General features: G+C 54.5%; 1 protein-coding gene across 3 annotated transcripts; it reads right to left on the bottom strand.

Annotated features, from left to right (window-relative positions):
• Window positions 1-3,299: 3,299 nt before the first annotated feature.
• FTCD (formimidoyltransferase cyclodeaminase) lies at window positions 3,300-21,641 on the bottom strand. 3 transcript variants are annotated; one of them, XM_036081646.2, is made up of 14 exons: window positions 21,412-21,641; window positions 20,510-20,693; window positions 19,625-19,753; window positions 18,785-18,873; window positions 18,471-18,650; window positions 17,299-17,436; window positions 16,942-17,073; window positions 10,530-10,591; window positions 9,967-10,096; window positions 9,713-9,874; window positions 6,041-6,084; window positions 5,701-5,839; window positions 4,630-4,725; window positions 3,300-3,533 (listed from the first exon to the last, which is right to left on the bottom strand). In XM_036081646.2, the coding sequence occupies exons 1-14, from the start codon at window positions 21,463-21,465 to the stop codon at window positions 3,312-3,314; spliced, it is 1,761 nt and encodes a 586-aa protein (XP_035937539.1). In that variant the 5' UTR covers window positions 21,466-21,641; the 3' UTR covers window positions 3,300-3,311. The 3 variants fall into 3 exon arrangements, with proteins under 3 accessions (XP_035937539.1, XP_035937534.1, XP_077912980.1); XM_036081641.2 differs by having other exon boundaries at window positions 3,329-3,553; window positions 21,412-21,627; XM_078056854.1 differs by lacking the exon at window positions 21,412-21,641 and adding an exon at window positions 20,216-20,360 and having other exon boundaries at window positions 3,329-3,553; window positions 20,510-20,633.
• Window positions 21,642-21,864: the final 223 nt, after the last annotated feature.

Here is a 21,864-nt window from a genome sequence, read left to right as displayed (position 1 = left end):
TGAGTCTTTCAGTTTTTTTTTTTTTTTTTTTTTTGGTTATTTTCTTATTTTATCAATTCTTTTTTAATTTTTATATATACATTATATATAATTTTTTATTCTTGGCTTCCTTTCATTATATTTTATTTGTGTATATACAGTTTTTCTTTCTTTCCTATTTTGAGATCTAGTTTCTTTTAACAGACCAAAATACACCAGGATCTAGTTTACTGTTTCATTCTGTTTTACTTCTTGTTTGATTTTTTTCTTACTTTGTTTTGTTTCTGGTTTGTTTTGTTTGTATTTTTCTGGTGTTGTTGTTGCAGTTTTTGCCTTTTCTCTGTCTTTCATCTATTCTTTTCTGTACATAATCATGAGATGGAGAAACTCGCCCCAAAAGAAAGAACAGAAGGCAGTACTCACGGCCAGGGATTTAATCAATATGGAAATAAGTAAGATGTCAGAACCAGAATTCAAAACAACGATTATAAAGATGCTAACTGGGTTTGAAAAAAAGCACAGAAGAGAAATTACTGGAGAAATGAAAGAACTAAAATCTAATCAGGCCAAAATTAAAATGCTATTACTGAGTTGCAGTAAAAAATGGGGGTTCTAACTGCTGGGATAAGCAAGGCAAAAGAGAGGGTCAGTAACGTAGAAGACAAAATGATGGAGAATAAGAAAGCTGAGAAAAAGAGAGATAAACAACTACTGGATCACGAGGGGAGAATTCAAGAGATCAATAATACCTAAAGTGAAATAATATTTGAATAATAGGGGTCCCAGAAGAGAAGGAAAGAGAGGGTGGGAGGCAGAAGGCTTATTTGAACAAATTATACTTGAGAACTTCCCTAATCTGGGTAAGGAAACAGGCATTCAAGTCCAGGAGGCACAGAGAACCCCTCTCAAAATCAATAAAAATAGGTCAACACCTCCACATATAATAGTGAAACTTGTAAATCTCAGAGACAAAGAGAAAATCCTGAAAGCAGCTTGGGACAAGAGGTCTTTAACCTACAAGGGCAGAAACACTAGACTGGCAGCAGACTGGTCCACAGAGACCTGGCAGGACATAAAGGACTGGCATGATATATTCAGGGCACTAAATGAGAAAAATATGCAGCCAAGAATACTATATCCAGCTAGGATGACATTCAGAATAGGAGAGATAAAGAGCTTCCAGGACAAACAGAAACTAAAAGAATTTGGGATCACTAAACCAGCCCTGCAAGAAATATTAAAGGGGATCCTCTGAGTGAAGAGAGAGCCCAAAAGGAACAAAGACAGAAAGAAGCAGAGAAAATATACAGAAACAGTCACCTTACAGGCAATACAATGGCACTAAATTCATATCTTTCAATAGTTACCCTGAATGTAAATGGGCTAAATGCTCCAATCAAAGGACACGGGGTATCTGATTGGATAAAAAAACAAGACCCATTGATATGCTGTCTGCAAGAGACTCATTTTAGACCCAAAGACACCCCCAGATTGAAAGTGAAGGGGTGGAAAACTATTTATCATGCTAATGGACACCAAAAGAAAGCTGGGTGGCAATCCTTATATCAGACAAATTAGGTTTTAAATCAAAGACTATAATAAGAGATGAGGAAGGACACTATATCATACTTAAAGGGTCTATCCAACAAGAAGATCTAACAATTGTAAATATCTATGCCCCTAACATGAGAGCAGCCGATTATATAAGCCAATTAATAACAAAAATCAAAGAAACACATTGACAGCAATACAATAATAGTGGGGGACTTTAACACCCCCCTCACTGCAATGGATAGATTATCTAAGCAGAAGATCAGCAAGGAAACAAGGGCTTTGAATGACACACTGGACCAGATGGACTCTGAGGTCAGCAAACCGCCATGCTTGCTTCTGCCAGATGGACCGACAGGAAAACAGGGGTCCAGTCACCATAGAGTAGGATTGTGGGAGTCAGGGGTGTTCTTTGATGGGAGAGGGTCACCCAGGACATGGTCACAAACCCTTGAGAAGTTGGTCGTGGTTTCTGAATGTTTCTTACATTTCACCGTGAAATGGTTAAGAAAATATGGGAAAGGATGAGTGAATAAAACCCATTTTGAGAAGGAGTCTCTCTAAATACCGATAAGAAAGGTGCTCTTGCTAAGTAGACTCGGAATCCAGCATGTAACCCGTTCTCTTTACACACTGAAGGAAGAATTAAGAATATATATTCACATGTGTTTGTGTTTGCTTAAATAGGCACGAAGTGGGTATGAAACAGAACGCAGTGATTTTCCTAGGAGGGTGTGAAGGGGGCCCGGCGGGGACGGGGTGGTGAGGCTTCCCCAGGGAACCCATGTCACTCCGGTTTGGGAGCACGTAACTCATTGCCTATTTTGGAAGATTAAACTGGGAAAACCTCAGCCTGTGGCAGAGCCCATGTGCACTCACTCAAGGCTCAGAGCCCCCTGGGGAACACGGCCACCTGCGCACAGCCTCTCTGGAGCCCCCAGTAGGACCAGACCACAGCAGCCTCATGCCCGCCGGAGCCCTGTTGCCCCCCTCCTCCTGGAGCTCCCACCCAGGACCCCATGGCCCTCCCTCAGCCACCACGGTCACGCTTGGCTCGGCAGGATCTGAATCTGGGGCTGTCTGTCAGGGGGCTCTCCACCACACCCCCTCCCTGTCCCTCGCCACCAGGCTCTGTGGGGGGATGCAGGAGCAGGCAGAGGGGCTGTGGGCTGGGAGATAGGGGAGCTGTCCTCCTGGGACCCCCAGCACTGGGCCTCGGCCCCCTGAGCTTCCACTGTGAGAGAAGTCTGTGGCCGGGGTCCATCCCTCCTGGGACCCCTGGGTGTGATGCTTTGTCACCTCCCAGCCAGATCAGGGGAACTCATCCCCTCCCCAGGAACTCCCGGCACCCTGTTCCTCCTCATCCTCACCTGCCTGGCCACCCCCACAGCATCAGGTGCTGGCCACAGCTCCCCCACGCTTCAGGCAGTACCGGCCTCACCTCCTTCCTCAGACATGATGGGGGAGCCCTGCTATCTGGTGGGGGGCTTCTGTCCCATGCACGCCCCTAGGCCACTAAGCCCCAGGCACCTGCCCTGAACCCTCCCCATAACCCCCCAGCTCCCAGTGACCTGTGGCCCGTGCAGGTTCCAGGGGCATCCCACACGCATCTGTGGAACCCCAGAACCAGTGTGTCACCCCCATGCTGCGCCCCCATTTCCTCTGACCACCTCTCCCCATGCTCACTCATCTCGAGTCCCCCATCCCTGCCCACTGAGCTTGGCCCTTCCCTTCTTCCAGCCCCAAACACACTACACAGGCACTGGTGGGTCATGACTTTACTAAAAGCTGCAAGTGATGGGGGGGTGACTCCACCCCAAGCGGACCCTTGACCGCCCAGCCCACTCTGGGCCCCACAGGGACTGTGTCTGGAGGCTGCCAGGCAGGGGGAGCGGCACCGAGGGCTGCGGAGTCCACGCGGTCTCTCCCCCTGCCGTCACTCCTGCCGGGCCTCCAGATGCTCCAGCACCAGGGCTGCCTGGGTCTTGGCTTCCTGCAGGAGGCTAGAGATGTGCTGGTGGGTCTGACAGACACAGGCCCGGACGTCAGTCTGCCCTGCAGCCCACCCCCACCAGCCCAGGCCCAGGCGTCACCCTGCACCCACAGCCCATCCCCACCAACCCCGGACCCCTGCCACCTCCCTGTGCCCTCTGGCCACGCTCCTTTGCCTGTCCTCTCTGGGGTGATCCCAAGCCCCCGACCTGGGGACCCCCAACTCCTTGCAGGCCTCTCAGCGAGGATGGGAGAGTCCCTCTGTCTGTCCTGAGATTTGAGGACAGCCAGGCCCAGGACCCCCACCCTCTTGGTCTTCCCATGGTAGCCACCACTGCAGAGGGCAGGGCTATGGCCCTGAGCCCAGAGGGGGTTCATGCAGCCCATCCTTTAAGTCAACACACATGTGGTCACATGGTAGGCAGGGACTTCCCTTAGGGAGCCCAGCTCAGTCCCCGAAAAGGCCTTCATTCTGAGCTGTTAGTTTTTAAAGATTATCACAAAATCAGAGGCAGATGGGTGGTGTCCGGGGCTGGAGGCGGGGAAACGGGGGTCTTCTAATGGGTGGGGGGGCTTCCTTTAGGGCAGTGAGAATGTTCTGGAACATGACAGAGGTGGTGGTCACACATCGTGAGTGTGCAAAATGCCCTGAGTGGTACACTTTAAAATGGTGACTTGTATATTCCTCAAATTTACCTCGATAGCAGTAACAACGAAATTATAACAAATGCTGAAGCTAAGATCATTTTGTGAGTTGGCAACTGTTCTTTGAGGCCCCGTGTTGTCAGTGCTAAGGGCCTACCTTGGGCGCCTCAGCCCTGGGTGTCCCGGCTGGGCAGGTGAGCATGGCGGGCAGGTTCGGGGTCAAGGGTATGGGGGCCCCCAATCCCAGCAGCTCCCCAGCCCCCCAGCCATTAGAAGGTGGAGGCATGGATGATGCCCAGCCCCCCACCTCCAGAACCCCCCGAGAGGACAACAGCCACCGCGGAGGCCAGAGAACATCTCAGCAGATGGACACTTCCCCAGCCCCACACTGAGGAACCATAGCCCTGAGGGCAACCTCCAGGTCCCGCTGCAGGGCCCGGCCCCTGTGGGCCTCCTGCTCACCTGGTCCTTAAACGCGTTGTCGGTGATGTCCTTCAGGTTGATGAGCACGTTGAAATACGCACCAAACATGCCCGTCTCCAGGGCCTTGGCCGCCACCTGCAACAGGTGCCAGGAGCAGAGCTGGCCATTCGTGACCCGGGCGGAGGGCGGGCTCACCCTGCCCTCTCCACCACCTAGGGCCACAGCCAGGGCCTCTCACATCTCATCAGTAAGGATGGTGCACTGAGCGCCCAGGGGTCCCCAGGAGGCCCAGGGCCAGCCTGTCTGCAGAGGCCCCAGCAGTGGACATGCAGAAGGGTGGGCTCCAGCCTGGCCCCTCCAGACAGAGGACAACCACAGCCTTCCATCTCTGAGCACAGAAAACGAAGCCCTGGGAGAGGTGAGGCTTCCCGGCATGCCAGCCTCAGGCCCGGCCTACAGCTGATGCTACTGAGTCACCTCCTGGCTTCCCACATGCGGGCCACGGGGTGGGGAGAGCAGGCGGGAGCACGGGCTCAGGGACAAACCCAGAACGGCAGGAGCCGCTTGTGCCCAGACGGCACACGGCCGCCTCCCCAGGAAAGGAGGGGACGCTTGTCTGGAGCCTCAGGACGGACACTGGGAACAGGTGTCTTTCTTGTAAAGCCCTACAGCTGCGGCGCTCAGGATGGGCCGAGAAATCTCAGCACCCACTCCATGTCCCCGACCCTGAGCCCTCCACGCACGGGCTGTGGACAGGGCGACAGGTGCATCTCTGCGAGCTGGTTTAGGGGTTTTCCGAAGGACGAGGGGCCATGAGCAGGAGGGAAGAGAGAACAAGGGAGCAGGAGGAGATGGGGTCGCCAGGACGGTCTGGGGGACGGGGGTTAGGGGTGGACTCGAGATACAGTTGAGTTTCTGCCTCTCTGCCGTGCAAGCTTAAATGAAATCCTTACTTCCCACTCTTAAAACGGGATAAACCAATGGGCTCTGCTGGCTGAGACTGGCCAAGGCCCCCTGCGAAGCGCTCTTGTCCGGGCTGGCTCCATGAGTGTCCCCGGGCCCTCCACGCTGCTCCCCCTGCCGCAGGAGGCCGAGCCCCCGCTCCCGTACCTGCAGGTCCGACCGGCAGGCCGGGTTCCCACACTGCACCAGCTCCTGCAGCCCAGGCCACAGCGAGGCCACCGTCTCTGCTAGCGCCAGGGGCACGGCTACCGCCCGCCTCAGCCCCTCCTGCAGGGCTGCCGCACGCCTGAATCCAAGCGGGTCGATGGTCAGAGCCCAGGGCACCCAGGGGCCACCTGGACTGCCCCCCAGCTCCACCCCAGCAGACAGAGGAGGGGGGCCAACAGGGACAAACACACCCCACAGGGTGGGTTAGATGGCTCCAAGGCCACGTGCCTGGGCGTCCACGCTGGGGTGGCGCCTCCCCCACGGCAGCTGCGGCACTCACCTGTCCCTCTCCTCAGGTGTGTTGGTAGGCAGCTTCGTGGCTTCCTGCCAGAAGAGATCACAGAACGTGGGGTGAGCAGTGGCCGTACCCCGGGGCCACATGGAGAGTCTGGGCAGTGTCCACGCCCAGGGGCCGGGCGTCCCCTCACGCGGCACGGGCTCCAGACACCGTCTGTGACTCAAGACACAGCCCTGGGCCTCGGGGTTAGGGGTGTGTGCCCCACTCCCCCTCCCGCCTGAACCAGCTCAGGCCCTCCTCCGCAAGTGGTCACGCTGGTCGCCACCCTGGACAGCCCCCCATCCGCGCCCCTGCGTCTGCCCAGGCCTGTCCCTCACACACCCAGGCCCCGCCCTGCCCGCCTGCAAGGGCCAAGGGCCTGGCCAGGTGGGGAATGTGTCCGTCCTGGATTTGGCTAAATCTCCGTCCAAAAGTCGACGCTTCTGTCAGCATGCCTGAGAGCAAGGGGGCCCCGGCCCCGCCTGGAGCCCACCGGGTCAGCACCCCAACTCCTGCTGGTGGACAAAACCATCCCGAGTCCCCCAGGGGCTGCCTGGGCCACGGGGGCGGCGCCCACCTCCCCCCAGTCTCCCGCATGCGACCCCACAGCAGTCCTCACACACGGGGGCATCAGTCCTGTCCCGTGAGGCAGCCCGACCGGGTGCTCGGGGTCTCCGCCGGGCGGCACGGGGCTGGTTTCAGTCAGGCCTGTCCTTCCCACGGTCACAGCTGCGTCCAGTGGAGGAGCCCACCCACCTGCAGTTAGGTTATCACAAGCTTTGCTTTTCCCCAGCTGGAAATCGCTTCCTCATTTGGCCCAAGATGAGGATGCTTCCTTTTTCAGATCTCCATCTTCTTGTTGCCCCAGGAAGGGTAAAGCACCATGTTCCCCTCGTGCGTGTGACTTTTGACTGTGCATCTCTGAGTCACATCTCAGGCTCTGAACCAGACACCTTTGCCAGTCATCTTTCATTTCTCCCCTGCCTTCTGATTAGATATTTGTTTTTCTACTTCCTTCCAGTTGTTTTCTTTTTTTTTAATGTTTTTTTTAATTTATTTATTCATGAGAGTCAGAGAGACAGAGAGGCAGAGGCAGAGGGAGAAGCAGGCTCTGCACTGAGCAGGGAGCCCGATGTGGGACTCGATCCCAGGACCCTGGGACCATGACCTGAGCCGAAGGCAGACGCTTAACCATCTGAGCCACCCAGGCGCCGGTTGTTTTCTACTTATTCGCCTTATTTCTAATCTCTAGTGGTTAGCCTGAAATGTTCTGCGTTTATATTAAAACTGATGCTTCCCCCTAAAAGCCTCTCCATGTATGAAGGTCATCAGAGCACAGGAGCCTGGGAAGCACCACGGGAGAAGCTCAGTAACTCACCGGGGGAGGCCCTGTAAACCGAGACACGAGCCCCGGGGAAGAGCTGGGAGACTCTGGGTTCAAGGACAGAAAACTCAAAGCTGCTCCGTCAGGAACCGGCAGACCACCGCCGGAAGCCGCCCGCCCGAGTCCCGAGTGTGGCCCGCAGTCCGGGAGCTCTGGGAGGGAGGGGAGCCTTGCTTTTCCGGAAGGCGCACAACACCGCTGTGCGGAGCCCGAGAAACGCTCCCTGCCGCGCACGGCGAGCAGCTCACCCAGGGCAGCACGGAGACGCGGACCACGTGTGACTGCCACGTCCATGGCGTGGGGTCCCAGGAAGGAGCCCTCAGGTTCGGACCATGGAGCCCCATCCATGCAGCCCCCCAAGGGCCACTTGGCAGCAAGCCCTTCTATGAATCACTCGCACAGGCTGCCCACCGCGTGCCTGGTGACAGACACCAGAGGTGTTCACACACAGGCATGCCGGGGGCAGACGAAGAAGCCTACGATCCCCCGGGGAGTTGGCCAAAGGTGCTGCGACCCAGACGTCTACACAGTACAGACGGTCCCCAACTTACACGGGTTCGACGTCAGATATTTTGACTTCGTGCTGATGCGAAAGGGACATGCATTCAGGAGAACCAGTGCTTGGAATTTGGGGTGTGGGTCTTTGCCCAGGCTAGCGATGTGCGGTCCTGTCCTGGGGCTGGGCAGCCCCGCGGTCGCACAGCCGTTCTGTCGGTCACTTTGGGTACGGTGTTCGGTCACTTACAGAGCTATTCAACACGCTCTCGTGAGACAGGCCGCGTGCGAGCTGATTCTGCCCAGCTGTCGGCCACCGGGTGTTCTCAGCAGCTGAGGCGGGCCAGGCTAAGCTGTGAGGTGCCGCAGGCTGGGTGTAGTAAATGCATTCTCGACGTACAGTATTTTCAGTTTACGATGGGTTTGTGGGTCATGACTCCACCGTAAGTCAGGGCAGATCTGTACTAGCAACTGGGGCGTGTGGTCTCTATGCACCAATGTAGAAAGATCTCTAATAGAACGTCAAGGGATGAGCCCAGGAGGCAAACTAAGAACACATATGATGCCATTGTGTAAGAAATGAGGAGAAAAAGGAAAATTGGATCTACGCCAATATAAATAAACATCTCCGGATGCTTGCCCTAGAAGTTGTGCCTGTTTGGGATGTGCGGGGGGGCAGCGGGGGGCAGAGCACAGGGACTTCTCATCCACTATCCTCCTGTCCTGTGAATTCTGAACTGCTTGAAGGTTTTACCTACTTTAGCAAATAAATGAAATTTAAGTGTAAAAACACAAATGGAAAAAGATGACCAGTATCCATACCTCCCGCCCAGAGGACGTGAACTTTAGCTCCAGATGGTAACTTATTTAGGCGAGACTCTGATTGTCCCCATCTGGATACAGTCTTCACTCGGGGTGCACGGCGTGCCCTGGAGGCCACCGGTGGTCGTCGGAGCCCTGACTTCCCTTCAGCGCAGTCCGGCCCTCGAGGTGGCTCTGCCCAGAAGCCTGTGGGGCTGCTGGGGGCTGTGAGCTCACGCATTTCCCCGGTCCTTCCACCACGAACTGCTCTGGGAGACAGACGCACAGCACAGCTGGGTCTGGACTCACGTCTCGGATCTTCCTGCGAGTGCTCCATTCCCTGCCCTGGGTTCTGAGCTACGCCCCTTCTCTGGCGCCCACCACCTGACGCACAGACTCCCTCTTGGGTGGGCGAGCCGGTTCCGACTTGACCGGCCTGCAACGTCGTGTGAAGAGTTCCCAGCTCTCCCCATGGTCCTCTCTTTGTCTTCTGGCTGGAATGTCTTCTCCAGCCTCTGAGACCATCAGTCAATGGCTCTTCTTTTAGGATTTCTGTGGCCCGTCTGTCCTGGGATATGAGCCCTTCTCTGGGGAACTGGCCTTCCTCCAGCGTCTGTAGGTCTGGGCACTGACCCAACTCCGAGACTCAGGGTAGCTGGGCAGCGGCGCTGAACCTGGGCGGACCCTCTCTCCCTCCCACCCCACCCACCCGCTGCTGTGGACGTGAGCGTGGGGCCACGCCTGGGCCAAAGCCTCAGAACCCCTGAACTCAGCCTTACAGTCAGGGGAGGGGGCCATAGCAGTCAGACCACCATCCCCTCCCTCCAACCTCCCCTATTCTCCAGACACCTGAGCTTACAACAGCCCCTACCCTCCGTGCCAGTTCTCTGTGACCCTGGGGGAGCTCTCTCTCGCCAGGATGCCCCCCACTGTCTGCTGACCCCATCTCACTCAGGGCTGTCCACAGGCTGGTGGTGGGCCCTCTGAGCACTTACCAGGTAGGCCTGGAAGGCCCGGGCATCAGCGTCCACCAGCTTGGTCAGCTCAGCCGAGGCCGCGTGAAAGGGCGGAATCAGGCGCCGCATGGTTGCATCCAGGTGCTCAAACTGCCGCCGCCCATAGGTCATCAGGCCAGCCATGGAGGCCAGCGCGGCGCCCTGGGCAAGAGAGGTGCTGGGCATGCGACTCGGGACCCCAGGCCAGGCGCCCTCGGCCCTGTCCTCACCCCTGCCTCTCGCTGCACACTCACCATGGCTGCACTGGCCGCTGCCACAGAGCCACCCCCCGGGGCTGCAGAGCGGGCGCCCACCTCACGGACGAAGGCACGCAGGGGCTTGTCCACCAGGCTCTGCCCAGGCCCACCACTGGGGACCAGGTACCTGTGGGGAGGGGTTGGCTCAGCGAGGCTCAGGGCGGGGAGGCCTTAGGGCCAGGACAGGGGATGCATCCCGGGTTGTGCAGGGCTAGGGACAGGGGATGGGGCTTTGGGGGACAGGGAATGGCGGGCAGGGTTCAGGGTCACCACCGCAGGCTATGAGGGCAGGGCTGGTTCAGACCCTGATCCCTGACCCCAGGCCTCTCCCCACACACGGGGGAGGGGACACAGTCCCAGTGTGCAGAGTGGCCCTGACCACACAGAAGCCCCCATGACAATATGGTGGGACCTTGTTGGGGTCTCACTGTGTCCCCCCAGCTGGCCCCCAGCCTCATGGCTGGCACAGACACCCTGGTGTTTACTGATGAATAAGTGACCACACAGAAGGCTCTGGAAGGATCAAGGCAGGTCTCTGTGCGGGTAGGGGAGGTGCTCACTCGATGATCCGCTCCTTAGGGTTGAAGGGGGACAGAGAGTCCAGGCCCAGCCGGCTCACCACCTGGAAAGAGGGGCTGGTGATGATGAGCCACCTCGACCCCCCCCACCCAAGGCAGGCCAGTGAATGGTGGGGTCCCACCTGAGCTCACGGTGGTGTCCCTGCTCTGATCCACCTTTGTGTGGGGAGCCAGGCATAGCCGGCCGCATGCCCACCCACCACGAGCTTGTGACTGCTGGCTTCTGGGACAGCCCCCAGCCCAGGGCAGGCCCCCCACAGACTCCCTGACACATCCACCCGCCCATCTTCCCCCACAGGGAAACTGAGACCCAGAGAGAGGAGGTGCCCTCGTTCTAAGCCACATGCGTCCCACAGACAACACCACACACTGAGCCCATCACGGAAAGGGACCCACAAAATTACCCCTTTGGACAAGATTCCTAATTCTTTGGGTGTCAGTTCTCACAACTTTTAAAGCCCAGGAGCTGCCTGGTTGACCTAAACATAAGATTTGTCCTATGAGGCAAAATGGATTTTACTTAAATTCAAAATGAAGTTGGAAAAAATCTCCATTTAATATTAGAATTCTTTCCACCAAAAAGTACTCAAAACACTTTACGGTGCTGTGTGCCAGCGGCACAGTCCGGCGCACTCTGAGCTAAGCAGGCTGACGCTTTCTACAAAACCGGAAAGTGACAGGTGGTTCTTGACAGAAACAAGCCAGCAGAGTCCCGGGGGCAGGGGTGGCCGAGGGGTCTCCCCGAGGACATGGAGATGGGCAAGAGTGCCTCCTGAGAGCCCACCTGAGAGTCTTCAGCAAGCAATAAAGCAAAGCCCTCCTGGCACAGAAGACCTCAGAAAGACAAACAGAAATTTAAACATGAATTTAAATGCCTGGCTAAGCTGGAGGAAAGTAAAGGTGCTCGTTCAAGGCCAGAAATGACCAGAAAGGGAACCAGACAGGCCTGCTCACCCCAACGCTGGGTCCACCCTGGGACATCTGAGAGCCTCGGGCAGCCCCTCATGAGCAGGGAGGTCTCAAGTCCTAAAGAGTGAGGGTCAGACTGGAGGCCCCTGAAAGGTGACCTCTCCAAGGATGAACTAAGATTAAGAAAACAAAAAACACTGAAAGATGTAGTTGGGGTACTCCTCAGTTTCTGCCTTCCCTTTGGTGAAGCAGGAAAAACCCTTCCTGGAATTATAACCACAAGCCACGCTGAGGGGATGTGGGCCACGGTTCACATAGAACTCTCTACCTGTGTAGTTCTAAAGCTCCAAGCAAAAGACTGAGTGTGGGGGGCCCTGTGTGATCATGTACCTGAGACCTAACAGAGGCAAATCTAAACTTTAAACCCAGGTGTCCAAGAATTACCACAGATAAATTTGCAAAGAATATGCACATACAATTGAAAATCACAAAACACATGAAGAAGCAAGTCACCATGAGAAAGTCAACAGATGCAGCAATTTGCAAAATCAGACCTTCAAAGACTGCAGATATCAGAACTTTCAGATAAAAAAAATAAAACAACATGTTAAGAAGTACAGGAGAGCATCAAACACATTAATAAGGAATAAATTAATGTGGGAGAGATGAAAGGATTTTCTTTTTTTTTTTTTTTTTTCAGTATGGTACTGGCACATAGATCAATGGAACAGAATAGAGAGCCCAGAAATGGACCCTCAGCTCTATGGTCAACTAATCTTTGACAAAGTAGGAAAGAATGTCCAATGGAAAAAAGACAGTCTCTTCAACAAATGGTGTTGGGAAAATTGGACAGCCACATGCAGAAGAATGAAACTGGACCATTTTCTTACACCATACACAAAAATAAACTCAAAATGGATGAAAGACGTAAATGTGAGACAGGAAATCATCAAAATCCTAGAGGAGAAAACAGGCAGCAACTTCTTGCTAGACACGTCTCCAAAGGCAAGGGAAACAAAAGTTAAAATGAACTATTGGGACTTCATCAAGATAAAAAGCTGCACAGCAAAGGAAACAGTCAACAAAACCAAAAGACAGCCGACAGAATGGGAGAAGATATTTGCAAATGTTTTATCAGATAAAGGGCTAGTATCCAAAATCTATAAAGAACTTATCAAACTCAACACCCAGAGAATAAATAATCCAATCAATAAATGGGCAGAAGACATGAACAGACAGTTCTGCAAAGAAGACATCCAAATGGCCAACAGACACATGAAAAAGTGCTCAACATCAGGCGGCATCAGGGAAATACAAATCAACACCTCAATGAGATACCACCTCACACCAGTCAGAATGGCTAAAATTAACAAGTCAGGAAATGAGAGATGTTGGCGAGGACGTGGAGAAAGGGGAACCCTCTTACACTGTTGGTGGGAATGCAAGCTGGTGTAGCCACTCTGGAGAACAGTAGAGGTTCTTCAAAAAGTTGAAAATAGAACTACTCTATGACCCAGCAATTGCACTACTAGGTATTTACCCCAAAGATACAAATGGAGTGATCCGAAGGGGCACCTGCATCCCAATGTTTATAGCAGCAATGTCCACAATAGCCAAAGTATGGAAAGAGCCCAGATGTCCATCAACACATGAATGGATAAAGATGTGGTATATATACAATAGAATATTACTCAGCTATCGAAAAGAATGAAATCTTGCCATTTGCAACAACATGGATGGAACTAGAGGGTATTATGCTAAGTGAAATACGTCAATCAGAGAAAGACAAATACCATATGATTTCACTCATATGTGGAATTTAAGAAACAAAGCAGAGGAGCTTAGGAGAAGGGAAGGAAAAATAAAATAAGATGAAAATAGGGAGACAAACCATAAGAGACTCTTAATCATAGGAAACGAACTGAGGATTTCTGGAGGGGAGGTGGGTGGGGAGATGGGGTAACTGGGTGATGGGCATTAAGGAGGGCCTGTGATGGAATGAGCACTGGGTGTTATACACAGCTGATGAATCACTAAATTCTACCCCTGAAACTAACAATACACTATATGTTAACTAAATTGAATTTAAATAAAGAATTTTTGGGCGCCTGGGTGGCTCAGTTGGTTGGGCGACTGCCTTCAGGTCAGGTCATGATCCTGGAGTCCCGGGATCGAGTCCCGCATCCGGCTCCCTGCTCAGCGGGGAGCCTGCTTCTCCCTCTGACCCTACCCCCTCTCGTGTGCTCTCTCTCTCTCTCTCATTCTCGCCCTCTCAAATTAATAAATAAATCTTTAAAAAAAAAAAAAAAAAGAATTTTTAAAAAGCCACATATCCGTAAAGACAATGCATTGAAACTAGTTAAGGCATTTTTTAATATTTGTAACATAGATAAAAACATGCATTGGTTGATACTTGTACACATTACTTGTTAAACTTTGTGAATAAATTCTGTTTCCTGAGGGGGCAAAAAATGAAAGCATTTTCTTAAAGAAAAAGGGTAAAGTTAGAAACCCGTTACAGGCTGCTAAAACTTACGGCTGGAATTTCAAGAGAAACAGGGTATTTACATATTCTTACAGTACCCCCCACGCAGCACTCACTACAAAAGGAAAAACATTGCAGCGAATAACAGCACCTTGAACCAAGGACCCCAGGCAACAGGGAGAGTGTCCCCCCCCACCCTGCGCTCTGAGGACAGCATGTCCCCCACGCCCTGCTCCCGTCAGAAGCCCACAACCCCAGTAGTCGTGAGACACTGCACAAAACAACTTCCTGTCCTTTTAAACTATGTCAAGGTCATTGAAGGGCAAGAGTACAAGGAGCTGCTCCCAATTAAAGACAATAGAAGACATGGCAGAAAAGGACTGTCATCGGATCGGACCCTGGGTGAGAGGATAAGTGGCTATAATGGGGATTACGGAAACCTTGGCGTAATTTGATTACGGTCTGCAGATGAGATACTAGAATAGTATTAATGTTGAATTTCCTGATTTTGATCATTGCACTGGGGCTGTGCAAAAGAAATGTCCTTGTTCTTAAGAAATAAAACCTAAATAAATTTGAGGTAAGATGGTACAATGTCTTTAACGTACTCTGAAGTGGTCCAAAAAAATATATGACTATGCGTGGATACAGAGAGGGAATGATACAGCAAATGGGGCGGATGCAAACAATTGGAGGATCTGGAGCTCGTGAGGGGGCTCCTTGTACCATTCCTACACCTTTGCTGTGTACATCAACATAAAAAAAATTACACAAAATTTTGGAACAGCTAGAAAGAGAACAGACCTGGCCATAAACTGTATCAGTCACGTAAAAGCTAGGCTGGAGAAACCCACAGTGAATACAAGGGGACTCAGGCATCAGGGAGTAAAACAAGTCCCTGGAGACTGGGGAGATAACCAGGCAGACTTAGACCTCCCCCAGGGACATGTGATTCCAGAAGATGGTAAAGATAGTTTGCAGGAGCACCTGGGTGGCTCAGTCGGTTAAGCGTCTGCCTTCAGCTCAGGTCATGATCCGGGGGTCCTGGGATCGAGCCCGGCATCGGGCTCCCTGCTCATCGGGGAGCCTGCTTCTCCCTCTGCCACTCCCCCTACTCATGCGCGCTCTCTCTCTCTCTCTCTCTCTCTCCCTCTGCCTGCCACTCCCCTGCTTGTGTGCTCGTGCTCTCTCTGACAAATAAATAAATAAAATTAAAAAAAAAAAAGATATGTTTGCAATATTCTCGGTGAAAACAAGTGACTTGGGATTTTGATTGTCTAACTATCTTGCAAGAATAAATTCACAGAAAGACGTAGCCAAATATGCCATATCCCACAGAGTAAAGCACCATGAGCCTTTCTTTAAAAAATCTGCTTGACTGTGAGATTCAGGCAACAGACAGACAAGTAGGAACAGAGATGACCTCACCTGTGTACAGAGCTAAGGTTAGATATCTGTGGGTATTTAAGACATGTGGAACATTTACAGAAGGTAAATGTCATAAATTTGACAATGTGAAAATAGCGAATAACAATTTAGATCAAGAGCAGCGATGATGACCACTCACAGGAGTGCACTAATATTCTTGTCTGTCTTCACCAACAGTCAACAGACACTGTCTAACAGGGATAAAGAGCAAAAGGATTTAAGTATATTATTTAAACTTAATAATTTAACCACCTAGAACTAATAAATGAATTCAGCAAGGAAGCAGGATACGAAGTCAACACCAAAAGTCAGTGCGTTTCTATACACTAACAATGAGCACTCTGAAAAAAAAATTGCAAAAACAATTCCATTTATAATAGCATCAAAAAGAATAAAATAGTTAGGACTTAATTAACTTAACCAAGGATTAAGACTTGTACAATAAAAACTACAAAACATTGCTGAAATAAAGAAAATGTAAATAAACGGAAAGCCCATGTTCATGGATTAGAACACTTCTACTGTTAAGATGGCCATACTCCCCAAAGCAACGCACAGAATCAGTGCAGTCCTTATCAGAACCCTAATGGCGTTTTTTGCAGACACAGTAAAAGCCCATCCTGGGTTATGAGGGCTGCATAACATTATGATGTACTTAATATCGCCAACTGCATACCTAAAAGATGGTTAAGATGCCAATTTCACGTTGTGTATTTTACTACAAAAGAAAACATTGAAAAAAAATTAACCATCAAAAGAACTCCCACCCCCACTAAAAACTACTGTAACTCAAAAAAAAAAATCAGGAAATAGAGAAGGAAGAAAAGATGTGAGTAAATGCTAAGTAGGTTTATTTTCTCTCTTCCATAGTAGGCTGTCAGTGTGCTGATAAAAACTGATAAATCATATTATATATTTGAAAATTTGGGTAAAATTTTAAAACCAATAAATCAAAACCAGGGGTAAGTGTATTAAGTTATAAAGGTAATCACCAGAATACCTAAAAAATAGACTCTTCCATTAAACTGGAAGGAACCACGCCCAACACCCCACAGGCCTGAAAACAGGACAAGGAGTCCAGATGTGTTTGTGGAATCAGGAGATACAAACCCAACTAGCAAAGAGAAACACTTTCAGAGAAACCCGCTCATGTGCTCATTGTGGAGGAATTCCAGCTAAAGTTGTCACTTGAGACAGGGCACCAGCTTCCAACCCATCGATGTTCGTGGATGGTCCACACGCCCGCACCCCATGGCGGGCACAGGGCTGACACGGGAGTGCACGCATGTCCGCCCCAACCCAGCGCCTCTGGCACAGACACCGGAAGGGACGGGGAAGTGGCGTGCATCCTCTCTGAGGGATTTTACAAGACTGAACATCTTCTAGATCACAAAGAAAACTCCTACAGTTCCCTGATATGATGATGGTATGACGTCATCTAAGCACAGACACTAAGACAGAGGAGGAGGAGGAGTGGGGCCCGGCTGGCAGACAGGGTGCCCCGGGCCTGCTCCCAGAGCGTCAGGCTCGCTCCCGCCTCCCCACTGGCCCCTCACCAGGAGCCTGGCTCACCAGCCTGATGCGGAGCTCCTCCTCCAGGATGAAGAGGTTCTCCTTCTCGCAGTAGAAGGCGGCAGCGTCCAGGAGGGCCTTCAGAGGCACCAAGCCCACCAGCTGTGAGCCCACCACCGGCAGGCTCAGCTCCTGCAGAGGTCCAGTGGCATCAATGTCCAGGGGAGCTAGACTTGAGACGCCCTGAAGGGTGTCCTGGGGACCAGCCCTGCTCACCTGGAGGGACTTCACCCCGGCCAGCAGGGGACACCCGCCCTGCTCACCTGCAGGGACTTCACCCCGGCCAGCAGGGGACACCCGCCCTGCTCACCTGCAGGGACTTCACCCCGGCCAGCAGGGGACACCCGCCCTGCTCACCTGGGCTTCTCTGCAGGTCTCCTCGTAGACCGTATGCAGTGCTGTGACCTCAAAGTCCAAGAGGTTTGTGGACACTTGGGCCAGGTTCTTCTCATCCAGGTACCAGCCAATGCCCTGAACCTTTTTCAGGCGTCCTGGCTGCAAAGGAAAAGTCTTTCCCAGCTTGGGCCCTGCCCAGCCTCTCCTAGTGCCTGCACTGAACGCCACTTGCACCCACCCCCGCCCACCCCCCGTAAGCTGGTTGGAGGGCTCCCTCCCCACAGACGCCACGGCCCGCGATCCTGCAGTGCTGCCTGGACAGCTGGTTGGAGGCCCTCCTCACGCTCCAGAGCCAGCTGTGGAGGGTCCCGCCCACCACAGGGAAACTGAGGCCCCCTCACAGGGCACCAGGCTCAGGCCAGCATTTCGCCCACACCATGTGCTGGGAGCCCGCCTGGGGCCACCCCCACCCACCTCTAAACTCCTGTGCTTGGTCCCTGCCGTCCCTCCTCACCCCAGAGGCTGGCTCTCCACTCCTCACTCCTTAGGGTGGCTCAGTCCACCTGAGGAGGGACCTCCGACCTCCGAATTCAGCAGGAGCAAAAAGGATTTGGGGTTCGCCCTGCTTGTATGTTGTGCTTACACACTGCAGCCCGTGCAGGCCGGGAAGCCAGGCTCCTGGGCCCTCAGCTGTCTGGCAGGACCCAGGTCTCTGGGGGTCGGGGGGCTGACAGGTAGGTAAGATGTCACCCTCCACCTCCTTCACCAGGGGTCTCTGTGTCTGTGTGTCCAAATCATACTTTCTGCAAGATCAGTGCTCAAACTAGGGGACAGCTGCTATGGCAGACATGGTGGTTCCGGGCCCCTGGGGCCCCTGGAGATAAGGGGAGCCCCTGGAGTTACCTGGGAGCACCTGGGGCTCAGAAGGAGCTGTTTTCCTAGAAGAATGGAAGTACTGCAATATTCTAACAGCAGCTCTACCCCTGCCTGCTGCCCTGGTCTTTTAAGCAGGTGCTCCCCCACTTCAAACCCTGGAACCCCACCTGCCTCGTCCCACTTGTCATGGACACCAAGGCTGGGCTGGTCAGCAGGTCCACACCACAGCACCACCCCACCTCTGCCTCTCTCCCGTGAGCCCCTCAGGATTCCTCGGGGCCAGTGCCAAGCCCCCGTGGGGACAGGAGGCTGCTCACCTTGTCCTTCCCACGCCCCTGCTCCCGAATGTTGAGGGCGATGCGGTGGGCCTGCTCCTTGGTGCTGAGCAGGTTGATGTTGAACGCAATGAGGAACTTCCGTGCCCCCGTGACAGTGGCCCCCCAGCTGGGGACAAAGGAGCTGGGGCCGAAGTCGGGCACCCACTCAGCCTGCTTGAGCTATGGGGAGACTCACCCTAGGCTGTGGTGTCCCCCACAGGAGGGACACCCCGCCAAGGTCAGGGAAGGAGGAGGGCACCCACCCTTGCAGGGTCTACCCCTCCACCTGCCCCCCCTGGTGAGGAGACACGCACCTTCTCAGGGAGGGCCTCGTACTCCCCAGCCCGGATGGCAGGCAGGGTCCGGCGACTGGCTGTGCGCGCCGCCTCCCCATAGAGGTACACTGCAAGGGGGCCGGGCTGGTCAGGGTCCCAGCCGGTGGGCCGCCCAGAACCCCCACTCCTGGAGGAGAAACGAGGCAGCCGCTCCTGCCAGGCTCAGCCTGGGGGACCAACCTCCCTCTCCCTTGGCTCCCATCTCTCTGCGCCTCATCAGATGGGTGTGGGTGGTCGCTGATGGACACTCCTCTGCCCACCCAGGGCCAAGGCAGCCCCCCCTGCTGCTCCCCCTGCACAGATGCCCCCGAAAAAGCCATCACTGAGATGCTAAGAGTTAGAAGTAGACGTTCGGGATGGAAGCATGTTCACCTTTCTTTCTAAAGTGTATTTTCATTGTATAATAAATAGGCCCACAAATTAAGAAACACAGAGAAAAGAAAAAACTCACCCCAACTCCAATGTCCCCACGACAATGATGAGAGCATGGAACACTGGCCTGTACTCGCAGGGGGTGGGGCTTAGGCCCTGCCCTCACGCACCCCGTCTGCCTGAGCCCGTGCCCCGCGAGTGTAGACGCCCCCCGTTTGTCTCAGGTTAATAATTTCTTGATTTGGTTAATTCCCCAAGGTGAAATTATTCCATTAGGAAGCATGGACTTGACTTTTCGGAGCAGCTAAGCGGCATCCAGTGCTTCTCCAACGGCCAGGCCAGGCACTGCGCACACCGCACCCGGCTTCTATCTGCAGAGAACCTGAGGGCGCCGCGGTGCAGTGAGGGGGAGCCCCTGCCCTGCGGTGTCCCTTTCGGGGCACTCACCTGGCACACCCAGCCCCTCGGCCAGCCGCTGACCGAAGGCCTGGGCACAGAGCACACACTCATCCATGCTGACGCCCCTCACAGGGATGAAGGGGCACACGTCCAGGGCGCCCATCCGAGGGTGCTCCCCTGCACAGAGAGGGGGCTGATGAAGGGGAGGCCAGGGGGGCCCAGGCCTGGGCGTGGGCTCAGCGGGCTCGTGGATCCCGCCCTCCCTGCCCCCACCCTGCCCTCCATCCACACACGCCGCTGGTCCCGCTGACCACAGGGATCCCGGGAGAAGCAGCAGGTCAAGTACTTTGGCCTCGGTAAGCCCCTCCGTCTCCTAAGCCACAGAGCTCACTGCCCAGCACTGCCTGCCAAGCTGAGCGGCCGGAGTCCTGACCGGCTCCCGCCACCCAACCCTCCCTGCCCCCGCAGCTTACCGAGCGTCCTTCTCAAACCCTGACCACTCCGCTCCCCCTGGGAGCTCTGGCTTTGAGATTGGCTTGCTAACTCTCTACCAGCTGGAATCACATGGGCCTGACCCCCCCCCGCTGTGAGTGGCCAGAGCCCCTGCCCTTTTGACCTGCCCCCGGCGTGTCCACCAACCTTTGACCCTGCCTGCCAAGGCAGATGTGTTTGGTTTTGAGGGCTATTGCCAGGCCGGTTTCCGTGTCTTTGCTCCCTGCCCCCCCAAGTGCCCCAGGCCTGCACAGGATGCCTGAGTCTCACTGCCAGTCACTCCTGGGAACCCCTGAAACACAGAGGGGTCTCCACGGACCTTAGCCTGGCACAGCAGCCTCTGTGGGCTGCGCCTGAGACCCTTCGGGGGGCTCTGGGGTCCTCCCAGGGCAAGCTTGCAGGCCAGGCAGCCCCCACACCCTGTGGGGGAGGACCCCTCACCTTTGTGCTGCCTCATATCAATGAGCTGGAAGGCAACCCGGGCGGCATTGAGGGCCCCCTCCACCACGTCCTTGGGCTGCCCTACGAACGTGTAGACAGTGCGGTTGGTGGAGGGGCCAGCGTCCACGTCCAGCAGCACACAGCCCGGGGTCTGCGCCACGGCGCGAGAGATGGCGTCAATCACCTGGGGACGAAAGCCCGACCCTGTGCCTCAGTTTCCCCACTTAGAAGAAGGAACAGGAGCTTCAGAGGTGGCCATGCCTCTCCTGCCGCCCCCAACCACCACCCAAACATGGGCCTAAGGAGCTGGTGCTGAGCATTTGGGAATTCCTCAAAAAGCGCAAGCCCAGGGAGGACCATCACTGATCGCCAAGAAAAGGGAAACAGGCGGCACCCTCCAGGAGAAACTGAGGCAGGAATCAGAACCCCGGTGGAGGGACTGCTGGGGCTCCAAGAAGGTGACCTACAGGCCAAGGTCACAGAGGGTCAGGGCCCTGGCCCCCCAAGCGGTCCCTAGTGGGAGCATCTGCACTAGGGGAGGGGTATGAAGGGCCCAGAACCTTCTGAGGCAGCAGGGGCTCCATGGCCCTCAGTGGCCTGCACCCACTCCCTATGCCTCATTTTCCTCATCGGTAACATGGGGAGCCCACCTGATAAGGTTTGGGGACCTTCCACCAGCCCTGTGGCCCAGCCCCAGGGCCAGGACCCCTGCCTGACTGCCCAGCCCCCAGCCTCTTCCTCTCCCCTGCTCAGCCGCTCTGAGTCCCTGCGCTCACGGGGCACCTCCCTGTGGGCTGACGACAGGAAGTGGTTCCATTTCAGAGAAGATACTCCCCAACCCCACACCAAGCACACCCCTTTCTCCTTGCCCCGAGCCGCTTGCCTAGCCCCCTGCACCTCACCTCCTGGTTGTTCCCCTCTGAGAAGTTGGGAACGCATTCCACCAGCTGGGACATGATCTGGGCCTTGATCCTGGCACTCCTCTCACAGGGTGGACGCAGGGGAGGAGGGACACTGCCCTCCGGTGCCTGGTGGGGCCTTTATCCACCCACCAGGGCCCTCCCATGGTGGCCGGGCTGCTGATTAACCACCAGTCATGGCAAGGAGGGACAGGCTGTGGTCCCTGTGCAAACACGGAGCAGAACAGGAAGGGGGCCAGACCCTGTGAGCCGGACAATGGAGGAGGAGGGATCCCCTACCCAGCTGGGGGCCGGCCGGCTCCCCTGAAAGCAGCACATGTGACCAGGGCCCTCAGGGGGTAAAAGTCCTCCCCGGGGGGGTGGACTCAGGTCAGCCCAGGCTCCAATCCCAGCTTGGCCCAGGGACTCCAGGTGGTTGTTCCTGTGACCCTCCAA

This window comes from Halichoerus grypus, chromosome 1 (genome assembly GCF_964656455.1).
Source record: "Halichoerus grypus chromosome 1, mHalGry1.hap1.1, whole genome shotgun sequence".
Taxonomy (NCBI): domain Eukaryota; kingdom Metazoa; phylum Chordata; class Mammalia; order Carnivora; family Phocidae; genus Halichoerus; species Halichoerus grypus.
The sequence above is the reverse complement of the archived record's forward strand: the minus strand, read 5'-3'. Positions and strand labels throughout refer to the sequence as shown.